The sequence below is a fragment of the Trachurus trachurus genome (assembly GCF_905171665.1).
Source record: "Trachurus trachurus genome assembly, chromosome: 4".
Classification (NCBI taxonomy): Eukaryota; Metazoa; Chordata; class Actinopteri; order Carangiformes; family Carangidae; genus Trachurus; species Trachurus trachurus.
This window is the reverse complement of record NC_139898.1, coordinates 23909942-23930163: the sequence shown is the minus strand read 5'-3', so window position 1 is coordinate 23930163 and position 20222 is coordinate 23909942. Positions and strand designations below refer to the sequence as shown.

The 20222-nt window shown below is 41.3% G+C and overlaps 2 protein-coding genes across 6 annotated transcripts in view; both read left to right on the top strand.

Moving 5' to 3' along the window:
• Window positions 1-8663, top strand: part of csnk1g2b (casein kinase 1, gamma 2b) — a 36770-nt gene extending 28107 nt beyond the window's left edge. For 4 of the 5 annotated variants that reach the window (XM_083969974.1, XM_083969975.1, XM_083969976.1 and 1 more), the window contains 6 exons: window positions 820-905; window positions 2767-2851; window positions 2959-3107; window positions 3380-3463; window positions 6089-6195; window positions 7380-8663. In XM_083969974.1, coding sequence (XP_083826100.1) covers window positions 820-905; window positions 2767-2851; window positions 2959-3107; window positions 3380-3463; window positions 6089-6195; window positions 7380-7434 — 566 coding nt within the window. In that variant the 3' untranslated portion in view covers window positions 7435-8663. The remainder of the gene's footprint in view (window positions 1-819; window positions 906-2766; window positions 2852-2958; window positions 3108-3379; window positions 3464-6088; window positions 6196-7379) is intronic. The other variant, XM_083969977.1, reaches the window with a different exon arrangement.
• Window positions 8664-11397: 2734 nt separating this feature from the next.
• Window positions 11398-18730, top strand: mfsd12b (major facilitator superfamily domain containing 12b; the record flags this gene model as incomplete). Its single annotated transcript, XM_083970218.1, has 9 exons — window positions 11398-11674; window positions 12582-12792; window positions 13357-13489; window positions 13611-13796; window positions 14644-14736; window positions 14828-14920; window positions 15308-15481; window positions 17141-17235; window positions 18214-18730. 9 exons carry the CDS (start codon window positions 11398-11400, stop codon window positions 18347-18349), a joined length of 1398 nt encoding a protein of 465 aa, XP_083826344.1. The 3' UTR covers window positions 18350-18730.
• Between the last annotated feature and the right edge of the window lie 1492 nt (window positions 18731-20222).

Sequence of the window (20222 nt, the reverse complement as noted above, 5' to 3'; positions counted from 1 at the left end):
TGCACGCTCTAAATCCAGCCAATCACCCCAGGAGGGGGTTTCACTGATTATTTTTTTCCCCTCAACTTAAAGGGATACTTCACCCAAAATCAACAATTCACCAATTTTCTACTCACCGTCATGCCAAGGAAGGGCTTGGAGAACTTTCAGAGTTATCAAAATGCTTTTGGAGTTCAGAGGGGGTCCGGCTGGCAACGGATTTTCATATAATGGCGGCGGAGAGAGCTCACTTTTGAATCGTCCAAAACACACACTATGAAACATCCAAATACCTCCATACTGCTCGTCCGTACTGACCCAAGTGTCCTGAAGCCACGACATGAAAAAGTTGTCTGGGAAAAAATAATTTGATCTCTGTTGTAGCAGTAGCTCCCAGTAGCTCTGTTGATGTTTGTGCGCATGCGCGAGATTTGCTGCGAGATGTTCGTTCGTCGTTTTAAACCATTGGATGTATGATGTAAACACGGAAGAACATCTCGCAGCAAATCTCGCGCATGCACACAAACATCAACAGAGCCACTGGGAGCTACTACTAGAAAATTGGTGAATTATCAATTTTGGGTGAAGTATCCCTTTAAAGGAGTGTTACTAAGTTGATTGACGGGGTTTGGTTGGAAGAAAAGCCTGCAGACTGTTGGTTCTCCATGACACCTTATTTGGCCACCCCTGATCAATGACTTTTTACATTGTATATGGTTAATTTTAACTCTTGGATGAAACTTTTTACACATTCCCTGCTGCCCAGCTACATGTTTTCTATAAAATTAATTTCTTTCACACAGGTAACCAGATTTCTCATCTTGTATTTGTCGTTTTCAGAGCAAAGCAGAAGGGATGACCTGGAGGCTCTGGGCCACATGTTCATGTACTTCCTCCGAGGCAGCCTCCCGTGGCAGGGCCTCAAGGTACTGTTGGCATAAATACTGATTTACACCAGAATGTGGTTATCCTCTTTATAGTTAGCAGCATAGAGATATAGCTGTTCTTGTGAACTCTCCTAGCTGCAGTATCTCTTTTCATATCTATTTTCCACATGACCTTTGGTACAGAGAGCCAAGCATTTACAACACCGTCCTCAACTGCTGACATTTCAAGGTCTCCTCATCAGTGTGCCAACGTTGCACCTAAAACTAAGAACTTAGACACTAGCTACCCTCGGTCTCAATCTTGATATTATCTGTGGTGAAAATGCTTAATGTAGAGGCGTTCACTATACATACATATGATAAGGCAAGAAACAATGTGAAGATGAGCTGTGCTTCACCTCTTCTAGTTGCATGCTTTGTTCTCTGTGGTCACAAAAAGTTTCCTAGCACTGTTTTTTTTGTGCTTCTATAGTGATTTTGTTTTGGAGTGGTGTTGTTTCCCCGGTTAAAGCACATCCATGTGCCAATAAACAGCCTCGTGCTGGAACAACTGATGGTAGTGAGAGCAACAGCTGATGATAGTGAGGGGTGCATCTGGTCCGTGCAGTCACCCTAAACCCATAGACCGGCGTTTTAAACACATAAGTGGATTACGGATGAGCGGTTATGACATCATAAACAGGAGAGACAAGAGCAGAAAGCGATAACGTGTCATGCAATGTTGACACTCTTATTCCGGCACAGTTGTACCTTTAATTAACTTTGTCACCTGTCAGCCAATCAGAATCTAAAATTGTCGGTGACCCCAGCTCAACAGTGGCCACACACTTGTTGTGTTTCTATTTCAATAATGGCATCCACTGCAGATGTTGACAGTCAAATCTATGCACACGGCTCCTAGAGATTTGCACAATCAGCTCCCGAAGAAGAGGGCCGAGCCTTTTCCCTTTTGCAAATGTGTTGCTGCATAAACAAGCAGATGCTTCAAGTAATCCACTTCCACACTTTGCATCTGAACAGTTTGCCGAGAAACAACTTAAAAGGGTTGGATATAAAAGAGAGGCTGCAGAGTTGCTGGGCCTTTTTTTCCCCCCCATTATTCAAAGCGTAAATATCAAAGATGTACATAGAATAGAGTAGAAGACAAAACGCCTCATTCTGAACATTTGCTGTGTAGGAGGAAGCTCTTGGTAGATGCATGTGGGGGATGTTGAGTGGCTCAGGCCAAAATGAGTTCTCACCAAATACAACATGACAGTTAACCATCAAAATACAGAAGCATAAAGGCCAGATATTCACACAACCCTGAGGTGAACCTTTTAATGCTTACTGAAGAATTGATACGGCTGAAGTTTAGTTTTCTCTAATTAATCCAGTTTGGAGGCTCATAATGACAACAATCCATCATGTGTTGATATTGTTGTACGGAGCATGGGCGGTTATATAAATATTGATATTAAGAGTCTGCCTCAGGCGTACAGCTGGTCTGTTGCTGCCTGTAGCTCGACACTTTGATGCAAAAGAGCACCGCTCCGTTTTGCCATCATGTGTCGGACTTCAAAGGAGACTTTCTGAGAAACCCGAAGGACCCTCAATGTTACATGATGAAACTGACCTGACCTGAAACCGGTGGGGGAAAACATTTATGCTATTGGTCCTTTGTTGAGTCACTACCGAAGCTTGTGGCAAAGTTCTTGTTGCACTGTACTTGCAAAGCTGGTTTTCACCAAAACAAAGCTTCAGTCATTTTATATGTGTAACTGTGACTCAAGAATGCAGAATGACTAACCAAAGGATTTGCATCAAACCATGACACTGATTGATTTACACCACCTGCTGATGTGTATTTGCTGAAAATGTGAGTGTAGTATTTACATCTCTTGTCTCCTTTTCCTTCTAGGCTGACACTTTGAAGGAGAGGTATCAGAAAATCGGGGACACCAAACGAGCGACACCGATTGAAGTGCTTTGTGAAAGTTTCCCTGGTCAGTGTGCAACCCGACGCTTTCCCTGTGTTTACCGTTAACTGAAGTTCTTCCTTGTATGAATTCGGGCTTGTCCTCATTTGACGATATGCTCCGTTTGGTTACAGAAGAGATGGCCACCTACCTGCGCTACGTGAGGAGGTTGGACTTCTTTGAGAAGCCTGATTACGACTACTTGAGGAAGCTCTTCACCGATCTGTTCGATAGGAATGGCTATGTCTTTGACTATGAGTATGACTGGGTCGGCAAATCACTTGTGAGTGCCTCTCACTGAATACACTTGTTCCTCCCCCTCCTTTCCCTCTGAGACTCTTTGATTGCACCATCAGATCTTGCAGTTTTATGCAGCGTTATCGCTCTCTCTGTAATCATTTGTCAGTAGATCTGAACCCATTTGTATTTGCTCGCAAACCTGGTTATTATATAAATATTTTCTTTGGATTTAACACGTCTGTTTTCTTCTGTATGTTGTATTTCTGCATTTGTCTTTTTTGTTTTGACAACACAGTTGCTCTCCTTGTGTTTCAGCCCACACCGATAGGCCCTATCCCCAGTGACACACCCCTGCAGCCCAGCAGCAGAGACAAAGCACAACAGCAGACCAAAAACCAGGTGAGTTCATCAACATTCAAAACACAACAAAAACACCACGCCCATCCACCACCAGCCTATCTATCTATCTATCTATCTACCGACTGACTGACTGACTGACCGGCTCAGACAGTCAGCCTACCCTGCCATTCAAGTTCCCCTGCCAGGCTGCTCCTGTCGTGTCCCAACTGTAAGCAACTTCCTGGAGAAACTAGCTGCTGCCCGGCTCCACTGCTCCTCCATTTCCCTCACGTCTTTTCTGCAGTCTGACTGCCAAAAGTCTTTGTCAGACAATAAGACTAAGACTTAAAAAACGATGCTTTAGTTGTACATTAATCCACATGCAGTCATCGGGCGGACCTGCTGCTCCAGCTGTGAAACAAAGCACCGTTTGCCACTCTAAGCTCCAGTCATTGCATGCATGAGTTGAAAATGCAAATTGCATTGTTCATACCAGTAATGACAGGGTACACGCTTAGTGTGTGTCAAAGTGTAGAGTTGTTGTTTTTTTTATTTTCTTTCTTATTGGCATGCTATCCGAGCCTTGTGGTGTTAGTTTTAAGAGCGTAATGATTGATTGGAGAGTTTTATTATTATTAAAAAACCCACCATGAAATCATTCTGATAGAGACAGAAATTAAGCCGCTCTACTTGATAAGTCACAGTTTCCCGTTAAGCCATAGGGAGGGAGTGCATTAGATTTTATGATTGACTTATTACCATGGACTCTAGCCTCTTTTATGACTCTGCATTCATCGTGATTGGCTCGGTAACAACTGGCCACCTTTTGAAAACTTCACCCTCTGTACCATGTTTATTGTTTATTGACTGTAAACAGCTGTAACATCCCGGTTGAAACAGTCAAGCAAACAAAATATCTGCGGTGAAAGGTTAGATTTGTTGGAGTTAGAGCAAAGGGTGTGCTTTTTTTAATTTCTGCAAAAAAATAAATTACTTTAGGCCATTACTGCTCTATTTCATGGTACCATAGATAGTCGTCTGTGTGTTTATTGATATGTAGTTGTAGCTGAGGCGACCAAGGCTGTTTTCCTTTACTCCTGCATGACTTTATTAGTGTGTTGATCTGTGCTTCACATAAATTTTTGCTTCCCTTTACTCCTCTATTAACATAGTTTGTCTTAACAAGCCTGCTTCTGCTTGGGAGATGTCTTCTATAATTTTTTGTTTTTGTTTCTTTTTTTTGTTTTGTTATTCTTTTATTTCTTTATTCACTCCCCCTTCCTCTTTGTCCCTCCTCCCTCCACACCTCTACTACCCTCACCCCTCTCCTCCGACCACATTGTCTCACCTTCACTCCTGACCTCTCACCCCACAACTCTCCCTCCCCTCACTCCCCCCTTCCTCCTCTTCTCACCACTTCACCACTTCACCACCTGCCTCCACCCCTTTTTGCTCTTTGCGTCAAGTCGCCTGAGCCCAAAGGAAGTGAGTCTCAGCCCACTCCCGTGACCAATAAGGAGACTCTGGGGTCCCACCTCACAGCTGAGCGGCTGGGGGGCTCTGTTCAGGTACTGCTGCTGCTGCGACTGCTGCTGCTCACATGGCTAATGCATGAAGCCATATAGTTGTGTAATTTGTCTGAACCCCCGCTTCCTCTCTCACTGACTTCACACTGCCTCTCCTGTCAGGTGCTCGCTCTCTCTCTCTCTCCCTCTCTCTCTATCTTTTGAATCTGTGTGTGGTTTTTTTTTTGCATCAGACTGTCTGAATCCCAGTGTGTCAGTGCGCCGCCTTGTTCTGTTTGCTCTCATTCACCTCATCTGCTGTCGGCTGCTCGCAGGAAGGGTCACGCAAAGATGACGTCCAGCAGCAACTGTCATATAAAAACCCCATGAAATACAGATTCTTCCACTGTTAAAGAAAACACAAACTAGTAGAACAACTAGCAAATGTTTTTTTTTCAATCAGATACAGAAGAGCAAGCACAACCATCAAGTGACATCGTCTAAATATTATCTGTGTGTAGATTATGTCATGAAGCCATTTCTGTAGCACCAGAAATCAGTGGCCTCCATTGTAAATGTGGCACAAATGTGCCACCTAGTGTTGGGTGATAAAACTGCAGCTTTTAAAGGACAGGTTCACATTTTTCTCCTAAAATAGTATTCACAAACTCACAAGTACCACTGAAAGTTTGAAACATTTTTTTAATGTTGTTATCCTTGCTTTTGCAGACATAAGTTACAGTCTTTTTTTTGTGCTGAGTCGCTGTCAAGTGACTGTGATGCAAAATTTCTTGAAAGATGATCAATTTGTTTTTCCATGTTGATGTTTCAGACATCAGTTAAAGTTGACAGTGTACTTTTACATAGGAGTGAAAACACCTTATAAAATGGCCAGTATGAGCAGAAGGAGAAAAAAAGAGTATTTTGGCACTTGTATTTTTAAGATGGACATAAAAAATGTGGACCTATCCTTTAAACTTCTATGAAGTTGCTTTAGGTGGGGCGTTCCAGGTTTCATGTTCTTCTGCTGTCCTTATCTGAGGGGGCTGATAGGTGAAGGGGATCACGGTTACATATTTTTATGTGAATATTCATCTCCACCCTGCAGTCAGTGGCTTGAAGTGTGTTTTTTGTTGTGTGTGTGTGTGAGCAGTCTGGTGTCCTTTTTGTGTTCATACAGGTGATGAGCTCAACGAATGGCGAGCTGAACACTGATGATCCCACGGCCGGACACTCCAACGCTCCCATCACTGCTCCCACTGAGGTTGAAGTGGCTGACGAAACCAAGTACGAAACAGCTGCACTTATATACGCTGAATGCACCCGGCTATCATCACCAGATCCAAGTTCAAAATTGAATTTGATTAAAATTGAATTATATCCCTTTATAAGCCTTCTATATTGAATGGTATCTAAAACTTAGTGATCTGTACTCACTTATTTTAATAAGGTGAGTGGGAAGAAACACTAAAATTTTGAAATATAAAATGAGATATGAAATGTAGATGTACAAGAATGGTTAACTTAAACATACTGTAGGAACTTCAAAGCCAAGATATTATGTTGATAAGATTTAAATATTGATTATTAATACATAGAAGTTTGACTGGGAGATTCTCGTGCAATAGATGAGGTCAGCTCTGAGGTCAGTGTATTGTAAGGGACAATTGAAAACGCACAATTGTCTTTTCAACTAATGACGCTTTAGTCAGTGCCACCTTTAAAATGAGAGGCCCACAGTTCAGCATTGCTTTTGGCTGAAACAGTGAACTGTTTGTGTCAGAGCCTACAAAACCCAGGTATTTTACCAGACTGGAGTTGAGTTCAAAATGTAAGCAGCTCTTTGGACGAAGCCTAAACTTGCAGTGTGTGAAAGTAATAACTTGAAATTTTGGGGAAATGCTCAGTTGTTCACAGAATATGAAGCTACAGCCAGCGAGTGTAGCTCAGCTTCAAGCCTAGACATAGAAGAGATACGTAGCTGGTCTGGCCTTAATTAAAGTATAGAAACTTACCAACACCACCTCTAAGATCACTCACTGACATGTTGTATCTCGCCTTGATACAGAAACCAAAGTGTCAACAGGGCTGTCTGTGGTCACGTTATGTGTCAGACTATTTTTTCGCCTGGGGCATGAGCGAGTCTTTATACTCAGCTCAGGTAAACGAGAACCTATTTACAACTTTAAACTACTGACATAATAATAATAATAATATAATCAACTGTATTTATATAGCAGCACCTTTCAAAACAAATGTTACAAAGTGCTGTACAACAAAGTGACAACCAATTAAATTAAATAAAGTCAACTAAAATCAGGAAGAGCTCTCGGATAAAAATTAGTTTTAAGGAGAGATTTAAAACTTGACGCTGATATAGCTGACCTTTATTATACATCAGTATCTCATTATGTATGTGTTTTGTCTTTTTCTTTCTTTTTTTAACTCGGTGTTGCTTTGTTGTCCTGCAGGTGCTGTTGTTTCTTCAAAAGGAGAAAGAGGAAAGCCCTCCAGAGGCACAAGTGAAAGAAGAGAACGGAGAGAACTTGAAACATTGTGGTCACTGTCAAGTTTTAAATGGAAGCAACTACACAGACCCCCCCCCCCCACCACCTGCCCTTTATCTCTTCCCAGACCCCCACTCCCACCCCTCCCACCCACCCTCCACCTCTTTACCCCTCTCACCTTACCCACCTCCCCGTCACTCTGTACCCTTGCGCTCTCTCTTTCTCGTCCTCAGTGCTCCCTGGCTACTGGCGAGTGAAAGGAATGTTGCGGTCCTACTGACTCCACAACAGACTCTTGATTCCTTTATCGACGAAAAATAAAACGTACTTGCATTACAACTTGGGTTGGGGGGGAAGGGGGGGGAAGAGGGGGAGGGAGAGAAGGGGATTAAGGTAAAAGTTTAAAAAAAAAAAAGCTGTAACAATGAAAACTCGAATACCGTGGCGTGAATATGAAAAAAGATACTGTTTGAAACAGTTGTTGTATTCTAGATTCCATACAGAACGTGTATTGTTCCAACAGTCAGCTGTTGATCAGGGGAGCCACCGACGACGACGACGTGGTTCAAGTGAGAGAAATCTGCTCCTTAGAAATTGTTTTTCTTTTTTTTTCTTTTTTTTTTTTCTTCCTTTGGTGTGTGTTTTGGGATCAAGGTAAAGAGTAAAAGGTGAACTATGCTGATGTTAAATCTGAGAGACACAGGACGCATTTCATCTATACAGAAACAGATTTTGGAGGATTTTTATGTATTATTTCTTTTTTTTTTTTCTTCTTTTTTTTGTAATTCAATCCTCAGTTTTCAAAGTCAAATCCCTGCATTGAAAACGTATTTTTATGTTGTAGTGTTCTGGAGTTCAGTTCTTTTCCTCGCTCTGGCTTTCTTTTTGTCTGTCAACATGGACTTTGTAGCACAGTCACTGGCCTCAGGTACTGTGGAAGATTGAGAGAAACAGATATTAAGCTCTCTTATTATTATTATTATTGCACTTTTGGAAAAAAGAAAAAAAAAAGAAAATTACAGTGGAAAACTTTAGGTTTGAAATTAACAATTAAGAAAACAACTTAATAAAGACTGATCTAGGAAGAGTCCTTTACAATGCTTGTATCTGAGTTATGGCCGAAAACAAATGTTGTCGATTTACATGGAAAAAAAAAAAGATATGTCTTTCGATTTTTATTTCTTACATCAAAATAATTTACCAGGAAATCATAGTTTGTGCCTTTCTAAGTAAAATGTTTAAAGCTCATGTGAGTGTCCCGCCATGACATTTTATCTAATCTGTCCCAAATTCTCACTGGATTACTGTGTGTGCGTGTCTGTCCGTGTGTGTGTGTGTGTCCGTGTGTGTGTCTATGGATGTGCTTGAAAATCTGGAGGTTTTTGTGAGTGACCATGTGTTTCACTGTACACATCCCTTGTCATCACTTATACGCAGTATACTGTACATCCCTTCTCCCTGACCTGCTGTGACAATCAACACATCTGTACAGTGGTGGTGTTTGGTTTCGACAGAGAGAGAGAGTGAGAGCGAGAGATCATAAAGTGTGAGTGTATGTGTGTGTGTGTGTGTGTGTGTGTGTGTGTGTGTGTGTAGCTCAGAGACCTAACAGACAACAACCCAAATCTGTTTGAACTATTGTTTCGTTTTGTCAGCAGGTCGCAGACAGACATGCAGCTCATTGAGGTTTACTTGTTTATACGGTACACTGTGTGTGTGAGACGACTGGGCCACTGTTTTCTGAGCTGGGAGAGAAAATATCCATCTCAAATTCAACATGCACAGAAATGAAAAACAATATGCTTTTTTTTCTTTCTTTTTCTATTTTTTTTTTTTATTAATCTCCCCGCAGCTGCAAACTGTAGTTTCGTGTATCTCTTTGATGGGTCTTTTTTATATGTCCCCTTTCTCTGACGGCTTTTTGCTCTGTGTTCAGGAGCAGCCTGTTTTAAATCTCCCCTTAAGCTTGTAGGTCATCAGAGATTGCAATTTTTATGGCCTTGTGTTATTTAAAGGAGCACTCCAGTGATTTTTTTTCTTTCCATTTTTTAAATATTTTATTGGCAGGCTCACAAGAAACGGATGAAAGAATAGTAACAGTGAAAATCGAAGCAGCAGGAGCCAACATACGCTCTGATGTTTATGTGGCTGCTGTACTTTATGGCTCCATCAGCAGCTGCAGGAGACTTGTGTGTTCACCGACTCCATGACCAGAGCGTTTTTATCTGAAGTTTGAACATGTCTGTCGGCACAGGACAAGGTTACAGCAGTTTAATAAAACACTTTCAACAGAAAACCACAGTGGAAAAACAACAATGATGGTCAAACAGGGCCAGTGACACAAGATGGAGGATCAGTTCAGAGTTTAAGAGTTTCAAACTAATTTGTGTTAAATTAAGTAACAAATTGAATATGGTAAACCTGGTACCTGGTTGGTGGTGTGGCCAGTGCGAGACGTTATGCATCTGTGTGTGATTCACAACGATACAAATGTTCACATTTATATGTTTTTGTGGCTTTAAAAGAACGACTTTGACCAGCAGTCACAACCAAGCCGCTGACCCCCACAATAAGCAAATAACAGGTCAATGACAACAATACATTTGTGGATGTGAAAGCATTAAAAATGGCAGGAAACCTCTGAACTAGTTCAGAATTAACTGATGTGGATGTTGAGTGTTGAGCTGCTGGATGCTGGTCACATTCAGATTTAGTAACACGTAGCTTCTGTGGTCAAACTCTTAAAAATACTGGATCCTACAACTGAATAACAACTTTCAGTCGACCCTACTGCCTGTAAAAAAAACAAAAACGGCTTCCATCCAGTTTGTGAAACAAAGTCTCAAACCTGGTCGGGGATAGTCATTTCTCAAACTTCACTGTGGTTCCTTCTCGAGCTGCAGAGCACAAGATGTTGTCACTGACTGAGGATGAATGAAGTAAACATTAATGTGTTAATGTGTGAGATCAGTGGGGTGCTCCTTTAAAGTCCCATTTGAACCACGTTTGTGTTTATGAATCATCGGGTCCTTTTAGTTTAACTTTAAATTTTACCTGTTGCACAACATGTGACGGAGCAGTATGTCACCGATGTATGATGTGAGTGATGACCATGTGAACATATAATATACAGTGTCATGAACCAGTAAAAAGGAAGCATAGGTTCTGCAATTGTGCAAAATCTATAATTATGAATTGTTAAAGGGGGAAATACTTTGGGCTCAGAGACCAGTGGATGTGACTACATTTAGTGTAAATGTCAGTTTTTTATCCAAAACAGAACTGTTGAAGTTTTATGATCACACATCTGATGGAGGACACATTTGGTATCCATGAAAGTTGATCAGCTTCCCATCCCCCATTAAAAATTCCCGTTTCTAAAATCCTTCCTAGAGATTTGATAAATGCCACAGGGGGGTAAATGTTGGCGTGAGAACTGGAGTGGGTTCCCTGCTTTGAATCACTCGCCATGTGAAGAACAGAAAGAGGAACCAGCCACATTTGGCAACAGCGCTCACGAGTTTTAAAGCCAGTCATCATACCCCACTTGGCTTCGTTATTCATCTAATGTAGACCGCACAAGAGGCGCGCGCATCGCAGAGCCGTATATATTTAACCTCACGAGAGCGTAGATCTCCGTGGGTGCGCCAGTGCGCTTTTACGCGTCAGATCGTTGGCGTTGACAGCTCAGAGAAGCTTTTGTTGCCTAGTAAGTTGTTCCCCTCAATGCTAAACCGGTTCAGCTGACCAGCGTGGGGACCCAGCTTGGCGTAATCCATTACATTGCGTTTATAACATGATTTGTAATTGGGGAGATTTTTTTTTTTTTTTTTTTTTTTTGGAGATGCCCAAACCAGGGTTGCACTGAGTCTTTGCTCAACAGCTGTTAGTGTTACTAACTGCATCATGTATTTGTAAATATGACAACAGCAGATCTCTAATTGTGAATAAAGGAAGTTTTATCACAGGAGTCCAATCAGTCATGGAGGAGTTTGTGTCTGCTGATCGCTCTTTATCAGTCTTCCAGCGGTTATGTTACTCAGTGGGACATTTCCTCAACGACCTGTGCGCCTCTATGTGGTTCACATACCTGCTGGTCTACTTCCACTCCGTGCTCGGCTTCCAGAGCACCTATGCAGGTGTGCTGCTGCTGATTGGCCAGATAGCGGACGGGGTCTGTACTCCTCTGGTTGGCTATGAGTCCGACAGGACAGCGGGTTTGCTGGGCTATGGCAAAAGAAAGACCTGGCATCTCCTGGGTAAGTGAGTGTGGAAAAATAACACAGAGGTGTCCTGCAATAAGCCCAGATGTTAAGGATATAAAAGTGACAATAACTTAAATAATTTGACCCAATTTAAAACAAATATTAAGTAGACTGCAAGTATTTCAAATGCATGTAGCCAAAGTGTTATGTGCAGCCCATTTTATTATTATAAATGAGGCTTTTATACGGGTAACATTTTACTGTAGCAGGTCCAAGTGGGACTAATTTAAGGTAATCTACTGCAGCTGTTCAGTGAGTAGATTCATCTGTTACAGTTCAGTATTTAAGATGTTGATAATATAAAGTGACTCTAATAGTAAAAGATAAAAACAAAAGTTTTTACACACGTCTGTATTTAACTGTAGATGTGTAAAGCGGTACAACTGGAAATTGTCAGGGAATTAAACAGCTAAGTCTCTTTACTGTAGTTAGAGGGAAGCAATAGAAATGTGGTGGTAAATGTCTCTACATGAATGTTGAATGGCTTAAGTAGTTTAAAAAAAGTCGTATTTAGATGTTTTACTCAACAACTAGTAACACAGCACAATAGAAGTCTAAGTCATGTACTCAGGATTTTATTTGAGTGAAAATTCACAAAGCATCTTATGATGATACATAATATTTTATAGGATTATGATGGATTGTTTTAATACAGAGAAACTAATTGATGTCCCTCTGAACTGCTGTGTGTGTGTGTGTGTGTGTGTGTGTAAATTGGAGAGATAAATGTAAAGTAAAAGTACCTCAAGTGCTTGTACAGTACTCACTTTGCACCACAAGTAAAAAGTGAGAAATAGAGATGTTATTAGAGGGAGTAGGCTACAATCAAGTATTGTTTTAAGAATATCTCGGAGATTAAGGAGATTTTTTTTTCTGAAACATGTTATTGTCTGTTTTCCAGGAACCGTTTGTGTGCTGGTGTCTTTCCCCTTCATCTTCAACCCCTGTCTGGCCTGTAACGACAAAACTCCTCAGTGGGCTCACATCCTCTACTTCTCCCCCTTCATCATCGTCTTCCAGTTCGGCTGGGCCGCCACCCAGATCTCACACCTCTCCCTCATCCCAGAGCTGGTGTCCAGTGAGAGTGCCAAGGTGGAGCTGACGGCATACAGGTGAGGCGACGTCCGTCACGTCTCCATCATGGATACACGATGTGCTGCTCCCTCTGTCCATGCAGAACTGTGTGTGTGGTCAGCCAGTTGCAACACACAACACAACAGAGGAACTCACATTTCAAAGAAAAGGGAAGTAAATACAGTGTCTACTATGTTATTTTATTATGTTATCCAAAACTTCTTGCTTGTGTGGAGGCTGTACTCTGACGAATATAGAGGCTGTGATTTTAGTTCTAATAAAAAACCTTGTATTGCATCTTTACAGGCCGTTAAGTACGTGATAATGTCAAGAAATAGCCAAGAAATAACATTAATTGTGTCATAATGTCTAGAAATAGCCTAGAAATAACAGTCAATTTAGTAATGTGGAGAAATATAGCCAAGAGATTATGATTGATTGCGTTGAAAAAAGCATGAAAAGCATGTGTAATCTTTTGCCTTTATGAAAAACATGACATTACTATGCAATTAATTGTTATTTCTTGGCTATTTCTTGACATTATGACACAATTAAAGGGTTACCATTACCAAATCTTTTTCAAAACATGGCTCCTTGTGTAGGTATGCCTTCACTGTGGTGGCCAACATCACTGTCTACACTGTGGCCTGGCTGCTCTTTCACTTCCAGGCTGAGCACAGCGTGAACCCGTCCACCGCAGGCAACCTGGGCCGGGACGACATCCCTCTGTTCAGGGTGAGAACTAAGAGACGTCATGATGAGATTATCAGTTTGGTTATTTTATTCACTGTTTGCACCTGAACACACACTCTCTGTTTCTCTGTTTCTCTCCCTCCTGTCTGTGTCCATGCTGTAGATGCTGGCCCTCATTGTGGTCGGCGCCGGGGCGTTATCCTCCCTGGTTTTCCATGTTGGTACCAAAGAGGCTCCACGAGTCTCCGAGCCAGGGAATCAGCTGATCCCACCTTCCCCGTCGCAGCAGCCTGCACCTCGCCCCGTTCTCCGCTGGAACCAGTGGTTGAAGGAGCCCGCCTTCTATCAGGTGACATTTCTAAATCTTTGTCGGGCAACTTTCTGCTTATTAGGAAAGTTTCTCTTCCTCCTTTCTCAGTGTGGTCTGTAAATCTGGACATAATTGCTGGTAACTGCTGCCAAAGCTCAGAAGCTCAATAGTTTTATGTTCTGGGATCTAATCAGCTTTCCTGACATTCACCTTTTCTCCAGTCCAGTACCACAACATGTCAGATTAGTATTATGGTTTAATCCAGTAGATACTGAAATTTCATTAGAGATATTATAGAGCATATTAAAAAATGTCACAAAACTTGTGAATGTGGCTGTCATTTACATTTTGAGCCTTGATGGACATGTTTCTGTATCATCAACTCATAGTCTTCGATCAAGGCTGTCTGGGATTGAGTTGTAAAATGCCACTCTCACAACCCACAGTTTCATTTTCCACTTCAGCGTCCTCTGGTGGTCATGAAAGGCAGCAGCGGTCGAAATCAGCAAAAATCCCTAAAATGTCTGTAATCCTCAGTGTTAGGCAAAGTGTTAGTGTTAGACCGAGGGTTTATGGTAATGCTGGCAGCTCGGTGAGACTCTACTTAGGCCCAGTGGTGCTTTGGTTTTCATCCAACAGTTGAGTGGAGGGTCCGGCCCAACATCATATGTCTTTCTTGTGCTTAAAGGAGCTAACATTTGATGAACTTGACACTTAAATGGTCCTTTTTGTGCATTTTTAATGAGATATTACCTATTGTGGTTTTATATTGTTTGCATTTCGTTTCCTTATTGTTATTTTTGCTCTGTTTTATGCTTATTTGTATTTCTGTCAATCACTAAATCATCTTTTAAGACTGTGTTTCCTGCTCTTGCCTTTGAACCAGGTGGCCTTTCTGTACATGTGCACCAGACTAATAGTCAACTTGTCTCAGACCTACATCTCTGTTTACCTCACCTACTCACTGATGTTACCAAAGGTGAGGCCACACACACATACATCAACATATTTGAACGTGCTTGTGTCGGTCGGACAGAAACACGGATTCTCTCCACTTCTCTCCCTTGCAGAACTTCATCGCCATCATCCCTCTGGTGATTTACGTCAGCAGCTTTGTGTGGTCTCTCATCATGAAACCTGTCAGCAAGTGCTTAGGCATCAGTGTGAGTCTCTCACTTTTCATGGCTTTCACTCGGGAAAATCTCCAGCATCATTCAGATAAATGTTCCTCTAGTTTATGGAAGTATAAGGATTAAAGCAGCGAGCGTATCCAGAGGGAGACTGACCATCTGGAGTCAGTCGGTCGACCTGCGTGCCCAGAATCACTGATTCAAATGTTGTGCAGCAAAAAAAAAAAACAGCTTTTAAGGTGGATTGTGGAAATTGTAAATTCACAAATTGAGCATTTTCTTTCTTTTTCCTCTTTACACATATTTACACAGTGTTTTGTACAAATTTTGTGTGTGCCTTTTAATATAATAATGTTTTTTACCATTTTAATGCAAGGTTGAATTTCCGGCAAGACATGATAGTCATGTGTTTGTTGTCAGATTACTTATTTGTTGGGCCTGCTGCTGGTGCTCGGCTTCGCCTCCTGGGTGTTTCTGGACAAGACGATGGCATCGAACAGGATCTATGGAGTGGCGGTGCTGCTGGGAACTGGTTCAGCCACAGTCCTGGTCATGTCTCTGTCCATGACGGCCAAGCTCATCGGAGAGCAGACGGTAGGTGGAGAGGAAAGGAATTAACCTGCAACAACTGACGCCTTTGTAGTTCTTGCATGGAGGAGTTTGAAGAATAAGATTTGCCATATTCAACATTTTTCTTGTTGAAAAAGAAAAATGCCAATGCCCAATCCTAATGCCAACAATGAACTGATCCTATCCACAGGCACTGGCGGTGTCTCAAAGCCTGGAAAGGCCCCATCCTACAATGCCACTGCTGTAATTCCTGACTCGCTAAATGTGTGTTAATCAGTGGCTGTAAATAGTCTGCACCATTTACTCTTGTTTGTTCCAGCTCGTTTAGGGAATCACACAAAAACTATCTATTCGTGACCCATTTTTAAAGATTTAGGCTATGTCTTCAGTAAAACGAATGGGCTTTAGGAGTTAGAGTTGTAGACACTAGGATGGAAAAAATGTTGATAGACAGAGATATTGTTATTTTTGGAAATTTACTGAATACACTTTAATAACCCGTTTTCACTTAAAGGGATAGTTCAACATTTTGGCAAATTGGCCCATTGCCATAATCCCTATAGTCATAGCAGTAGGTTCATTACCTTTAATTATCGGTGCAAGCTGTTTTTAGAACGGCGGAGCAGAGCCACAAGCTGCTCAGAGCTACGCTACGGAGGCTCATGGGATTTCTTGGTTTCCCTCATCAAACTCATCAAATACACAATCCAACAACTCCAAAACTCTCTGGTGGACAAGTTGTGACCTGCACATTCACCACGCTATGAGATAATAACAGAACGTTACGACGGAAATTCATGCAAAACCGCAGATGCGCATTTCTGTAGGGGGCAGTTTTTCGGCAAGCAATCTCTGCATTTGCCTCGAAAACAACTCTGTCTCATAACGTTCTGTTATTATCTCATAGCCTGGTGAATGTACAGGTCACAACTTGTCCACCAGAGTGTTTTGGAGTTGTTGGATTGTGTATTTGATGAGTTTGGGAAACCAAGAAATCCCATTAGCCTCCGTAGCGTAGCTCTGAGCAGCTCGCGGCTCTGCTCTGCCGTTCTAAAAACAGCTTGCATCGACAATTAAAGGTAACAAACCTACTGCTAAAACTATAGGGATTATAGCAATGGGCCAATTTGCCAAAATGTTGAACTATCCCTTTAATGGTTACTATTAAAAACACATGAGGTCAATAGAAACCTCATCACAAGGATCCGCTCATTCAGAATCAGTTGTCCTGTCACTGCAGAGTTAACTGAAGCGCTGCAGTCTGATAACTGTATTATCAGTACGCACTGTGATTAGAGATATTCAAAACATATCAAACATATCAAAGCAGTCAGTTTGTTCCTGTGCCACTGGATCAAAGTCATGTCAGCAGCAGCTGCTCTGGGAAACGCTGTCAGCTGTAAAAATGAAAACGTGGGGGTGTTTGTGCCGTTGTCTAAAATCCCTGCACATTTTCCTGCTGTCACATCTATTCTCATGTCTCTCTCTCCTCACTCGCGTTGTGTGAAGAGAGATGAATGAAATTACGGGATGAATGCAGGCAGAGGGTTCGATTGTGCATCTTATTTACAGGAAAAAGAGAAGTGCTGTGAAGGACTGTGTGGGCCTCCTGGATAGATTTCACTCCTTTGTGTTTTGCTGCAAGAGAATGTAACAATCTTTGATCTCTGTATTGTTTGGCAGCAAAGTGGAGCCTTTGTTTATGGATCAATGAGCTTCACAGACAAGGTGGCTAATGGCGTGGGGGTCATCATCATCCAGACCATCCGACCATGCAGGTGAGTTCCTGTAACTGACACCCAGCAGCCTCGAGTCGTGGTGCTTCATTTAAAGGACCCTCACAAGTAAATCACAAGCACTTCATGAGGAACAACACCTGTGCACCTGTTTAATTTGTGCATTTATCCAATTAGCCAATCATATGGCACAAGTGCAGTATATAAAAGCCTGCAGATACACCTACATGTCAGGAGTTCTAGTTAATGAGCACACCAAGCATCAAAATAAGAAAAAATAGTGATCACTTATGTCTGCCAAGAAGATGTCAGAAGCAGTGCAAGATATATGCAAATGTATCGTATTCCTCCGTGCCACAGGCATTTACTGTCATCGGGAGCTATTAAAAACACATAAACGAGCCACAGTGTTGCTCTGTGTGACATTCCTTCAATACAATGAGCTGTAGTTTATTTTCAATTCCACATACGCCATCCTGCTTCCTGAAATACTCAATGTATCACTCCACAGCTGAAAGTAGTCCCCGACAAATGCACCATTTACTCCTGTTGCAGTGGGATTCACTAAACACCACACCAGCCAGCTGTTTTAAAAAAAATGACTGAGCCTTCTTCTTCCTCCTCTTCTTTTTCTTATTCGTCCTCCTCTTCTTTGCAATTTACTCAATACTATATGCTCAATAATATATACAGTGCTGGCTTTAATCATTAACTTATGGCTGTTTGTCTATGTATTTCCCTTGTCCTCATGGCAGCAAATGCACATTCCAACATATAAGCAGATGTGTGAGTGAAAAGACTAAATCCATATGATCACTGACAATTTACTGAACACAATTACAAAGTTTTGACAAAGACAACACCTAATTCACCGCAACAGTGGATCCCAATCAGTAAATCAGCAGGTAAAGGCCACACATCAAATACTTTGTGATGAACCGTGAGTCATTAACCTTCACTACTTTTCTGTGTCACTTTAACAAAAGCTCTTTCTTCTTTCTTTTCTTTTCTCTCCATCAGCACACAGACATGCTGCCCGGCCTGTATTTGGTTTTATCGTGACGTCATGACAATAGTCACCGGGGGTGTCGCCTTGGCTGCAGTGTTTTGCCTCATCACTATTCTCATCTGGCCAATCAGGATACGGAGACATTAAATGTCAAAAACACACACACACACAACTCCCATTAGTCATAATTAAAACATATACACTCACATAGTAAACGGCCATTCACACCAAACCAGAGATTTAATAACTATTGACATGATATTAGAGGCAGATTTCCACCTTAGATTTTTATTGTCTCCCTTATTCTTATGTCAGCTCAATGCTGTAAAGATATTTGGACATAACTTCCTTTACATTTTCCCTATAAAGAGTCAGTCATTACAAGAATGTGTTTGTTGTTGAACAAGGGAAACGCTGCACAGGATGAAGTCATGCCACCATCTAGTGTATGAATATGTAACTACACGTATGCTTTAGCCGACTGTAATGGCTTGTAAGGCTTTTTAAAACTGAGAATGACAGTATGTGAAGAGCTTCATGTCAAAGGTTTCAAATAGAGATTTTATTATTTAAAAGTCCTTGAATGGAACAAAATTTTATTTAAGAAGAATTCAGCCACTGAAATATTTGCAAACTCATTGGCAAGATCGCACATAACATTATTTTATTAAGATATCCACACTTATGATTTCAACTGCGCTTATACATCAAATGAATATAACTTTTGCTTTCCACTGTGAATGGAGCCAATGTTTGAGTTGACCTGGCTGCAGCTGTGGCGCTGCTCCAAGGAGGTGAACTGGGTGAACTTGACTTCTGACGAAAACTGCACAGCAGAAAGAAAACTGCAGGGATTTACAAAGGATAAATTGTATTGATTCTTTTATAACGTGTCCTTTTGAATTGAGATTAAAATCATTTAATAATGTTCAACACACTGTTTTGTTTCTCTGGTTCTCTACCCCATGAAAGCCTGCATGTTTAAAGTGAAGTGTGTATTTTGTCACCTTCTCCTCGTTAAAAATCACAGTCAGTCTTATGTTAGGTTTGTTAATGTTAGAGTCTTATTTTGTGCATATGATGTCGCAATTTATTCTTTCTCTGCCTCAGTGTTTTATTTTGACCAAGAAAGCAGGTTTATTTTTGCAAAAACTCCCTTCTTTGTGCAGCTGGTGAGAAAACCAGGGGCAGCTCAGTTTCTTTGTCTCATAGAGAGGAGTGTACACCCTTATGGAGGAATGCAGTTGAATTTATACAGTGACGTAAACTGATGACCATGTGACTTCATTGTGAAACAGAGATAACAAAATAAATACAAAGTGTGCAAAGAAACAAAAAATGGGATGTGTGATCAGTGCAGAAAAAGAAAGTGAGTGAAAACACATTAGTCATCTCTCACAGTTTATATAAAATGTAGTAGCCTATATATGCACCAGCAAGATTCACTCCACTGGAGAGTTTTAGAAAATATGCGTCAGTAGGACATTAATCATCTTAATATGTTCGTCTTGTTGCTAATAGTCACTTAATTGCTGCTCAACAAAAAGACTGATGACTGATGACGACCTATTCATCTACTGTATGTTGTCTATTTTATTAATATTTTATTATTGGTTGATTGTGACCAACAGGTCAGGTGATCACTCAGCTAGAGTCTAACCACAAAACAATGCAAAATCACCACAAAAAGACCACAAACATTTGCAAAATTGCATAGAATAAGGTGCAAAACTACCACAAAGGTGCTCAACTACAAGGAGACAAAATGACAACAAACATTTGTGCAAATATGTACAAGATGAGAGATTACCATAGATGGGTAAAAACATGCCAGGATAGGATGGAGATGATTCGTGGAAAATGAAATAGGTTTGTAGAAGTGTGTAGCCTACATCATCAATAATCAGTATTATTGGCAGTAATAGAGGGCCCCCAAATACAATATGTCTTAGGGGCCCCATGGAGGCTTGGACCGGCCCTGCGTCCAGGAGGAAACCGCAGAAAGGCCGACCTCTGGCGG